General features: G+C 53.9%; 1 protein-coding gene across 1 annotated transcript; it reads right to left on the reverse strand.

Moving 5' to 3' along the window:
- Positions 1-790: 790 nt before the first annotated feature.
- LOC119304743 (flotillin-like protein 2) lies at positions 791-2,623 on the reverse strand. The gene is made up of 2 exons (XM_037581611.1): positions 1,585-2,623; positions 791-1,511 (listed from the first exon to the last, which is right to left on the reverse strand). Exons 1-2 carry the CDS (start codon positions 2,559-2,561, stop codon positions 977-979), a joined length of 1,512 nt encoding a protein of 503 aa, XP_037437508.1. The 5' UTR covers positions 2,562-2,623; the 3' UTR covers positions 791-976.
- Between the last annotated feature and the right edge of the window lie 639 nt (positions 2,624-3,262).

A 3,262-nucleotide genomic window follows, 5' to 3' on the forward strand; every position in this document is an offset into this window, starting at 1 on the left:
AAGCGCATTGGTGATGGCCTGGATGTGTAGATGGTTCCGGTGGAGCACCTTCCCGGCCAAAAGCCACTTCGCCGGCCTCCCCTCGACGCGATCGTCGAGGATCAGAGGAGTAGCCTCTTCTTCGGATATGTCAAGTTTCCCCAAGGCCTCCTCTAACTTCCTTCTGGCGGCGCAGCCTGCCTGGGGATCGCTCCCCTCCCCTGAGCCCGCGGCGCTAGGCGCAGCCATGGGCCCGGAGCACTTGTCTCTTCCTCTCTCTCTCTTGCACTGGCGACGAGTCGTTGGGCAAAGTCGAGTCCACGTCAAACCCTAATCGCCACGAGCGCCGCCAGGGGTTTTTAGGGTTTGGGGGAAAAGTGGATGTACGTAGAAGTTCTATTTTCAAAAGGTATAATTTTTGTGTTATATAGTTTATATTAGGGTGATAAAATTGACAACCTAAGTATACACGCAAGACTTGTAAACTGAAACGGAGGGAGTACTACTAGTTGATTTTGGGGAGAGGATCATTAATTGAGTAGTTTTATTAAGCCCGCACGGAAAACATTTGAGGCCAGTCTAGGTCCAGATGTTATTGTATATGCCAATATTTTTGTCTATAAATTTGATAAAAGTTTACAAAGCTTGACTTTAATAATAACCAAAGCTAATATGTGAAGTAAATAAAAACGAAGGGAGTACATGTACACGCAGGTAACCTACTTTTTATATGGAGAGAACTTGTTCTGCTCTGAAAAGTTTTTCTTGTAATATCAAAGGTGCTAAAAATAAATCTTAACAATACTTCACGAAAATGTTCGAAACATAACACGACTGATAGTGGACAAACATCTGGGATATTCATAGTTCTTTAAACCTGAAAAAACGCGGGCCCTAAAGCAACCTAATAAAAACATCTGGGATATTCATAGTTCTTTAAACTTAAGCTGACGAGTCTTGGCACCAAATAGAACGAGGAACGCGCACTCTACGATGATCAGTTGGCGGCGCCGTCCTTGGGCAGCGCGCCCATCCACGCCGGCGGCAGCATCCCAGTCTGCTCGTGCACCGTGGACAGAAGCGGCGGCAGCATCTTGTACACCCCGGCCACCTGCTGCAGCGCGCTGCCTCCCGTGGCCTCCTTGCCGGCATTCGCGGCGGCGCCGTCCGCACCGCCGCCGTTGCTCCAGATGCTGATCTTGGGCTGCATGCCGTTGACTGCACCGGCGTTGATGCTGGCCATCTCCGTGTACATGCCGCCGTCGATCATGAGGTAGTCCCTGAGGGCGTAGTAGTTGCCGCCCAGCGCCTGGAGCATGGACGCCGCGTACTCCGTCTTGGCCCTGCTCAGCAGGGCCAGGGACTCGGCCTCCTTCTGCTTCGCGTACAGCTTGGCGTCCTCGGCCATCTTCTGCTCGAACAACTGCGCGTCGGCCTGCGCCTTGCGCGCCTCCGCCGACCTCATCTGCTCGAACAGCGCCGCCTCCGCCGCCTTCTGCCTGCTGTAGAACAGCGCATTTGATTCTTTGAACCTATACACGCAAAAATTGACACATGCATGCATGAGATTGATGGAACGTATCAAAGGTTTAAGCACATGCATACGTAGATACTACCTGTGTCTCGTACTGCACAGTGGCCTTGCTGAGCTGTTCGGCCTTGAGCTTCTCGGTCTGGCGCATGGCGTTCTTGCGCTCGACCTCCATCTGGAGCTCGGCCTCGCGGATGGCGACGACCTTGGCCGCCTCAACCTCGGCCACCTTGGCCTGCTTGTCAAATCCGGCCTTCTTCATGGCAAGCTCAGCCTTGGCCGCCGCGATGTCGGCCTCCCTTGCATTCTCGAACACCTGCACCTCGGCCTTCACCTTGGCCTCCTCCTTGAGCCCTTGACCCTGCTGCCGCACCGACAACACCTTGGTCTCAGCATCCACTTTGGCGGCGTTCTGCCGAGTCAGGCCCTCCCTCTCCTTGGCGCCCACCTCTCCCTTCATCCGGGCCTCGGCCACGTCCACCTTGGCCTGGTTGGCGGCATCCTGCTGCGTCTTCTGCCCGAGGTAGGAGAAGTACTCGTGCCCCGGCACATCCACCAGCTGCTTGGCGTTGGCGTTGTAGATGACGAGTCCGAACTGATTAAGCTCCAGCTGCACCCTGTTGAAAACCTTCTCTTTGAAGGTCTTGGTCCCCTTGAAGATCTCCTCCATGGTAAGGTCGGCGGCGAGCACGCGGGTCTCGCCCTCGATGATCCCCTTGACGAGCTCGTGGACGTGGCTCCTCGACCTGTGCAGCGGGGCAATGAGCTTGGCGTAGAGGAGGAGCTGCGCTTCAAGGTCCCTCTTGTCTGACGCCTCTGCCCCAGTGGCGGTGATCTTGGGGCCGATGGTGAAGACGGCGGGGAGGATGAAGGGCAGCTTCTCGGCGCTCATGGCGTGCACCTCGAACTCGTAGTTGACCGGCGAGATGCTGAACTTCTTGCACTGCTGCCCCACGAAGACCCACGCCTTCTTGGCGAGCTTGACGTCGTCGATGCCCCAGCCGGTGATGGCCAGGTACTCCGACGCGTCCGCGACGCGGAAGGTCGCCATCTCCGACGATCTCTGGCTAGGTTGGTTGTGCGGAGAAACAGAACCAGCGATTAGATTGGAAACCTCGCTCGCATGAACGAATGGGGTGTGGCGAGCCGCGAGCCTTTTGGCTCTTATATACAGCAGGTAAAGGTTGTTGCCCGATGATAGATACCGTTTTGTCTGTTACTAGAACGCGATCTCGCTCTAACTAATCTACTGAGTCGAAGGAGAGATAGTCGCCAGACGAGCGAGGAGTACGCACGGCATGCAATCCGGGAATTAACAACGGAACAACTATATGTCCGGTAGTCTTCGTGCGCAATCTTATCTAGCGAACTGCTGGCGCAACACGTGATGCCAGCGGGACGATGCTCGACCACGACCAATGCTACACTTGCGGGTTTTTTTTTTTTTGAACGAACGCCACACACTTATACGGACTTTTTATAAAAGAAGGATTACCCTGTCCTCTGCATCAAACTGATGCATGCAGTCATTTTTATTAATTTATTCATTAGAGTCTAACAAAATAAATACAAAGATCAATTCAAAGCCACCTTCGAGATGAACAAAGTCGCTACACCTACAAGTATAAAGATGTACCATGCATGACCGCATCAATGGACACCGTTCTAATCCAATGGCCTCAATAAGCCGCCTGCCTGACAAGCTGAGAGTACCAACGGTCTAGGCGTCCCACAACGCACATTGCATGCGCA

Source organism: Triticum dicoccoides, chromosome 1B (genome assembly GCF_002162155.2).
Source record: "Triticum dicoccoides isolate Atlit2015 ecotype Zavitan chromosome 1B, WEW_v2.0, whole genome shotgun sequence".
Classification (NCBI taxonomy): Eukaryota; Viridiplantae; Streptophyta; class Magnoliopsida; order Poales; family Poaceae; genus Triticum; species Triticum dicoccoides.

Excerpts from the sequence above, each read along its gene's own strand:
- LOC119304743 (XM_037581611.1), bottom strand. The coding sequence starts at position 2,561 with ATGGCGACCTTCCGCGTCGCGGACGCGTCGGAGTACCTGGCCATCACC. Across the intron at positions 1,512-1,584 it reads GAGACACAGGTAGTATCTAC|GTTCAAAGAATCAAATGCGC; the intron begins GTATGCATGTGC and ends TTGCGTGTATAG.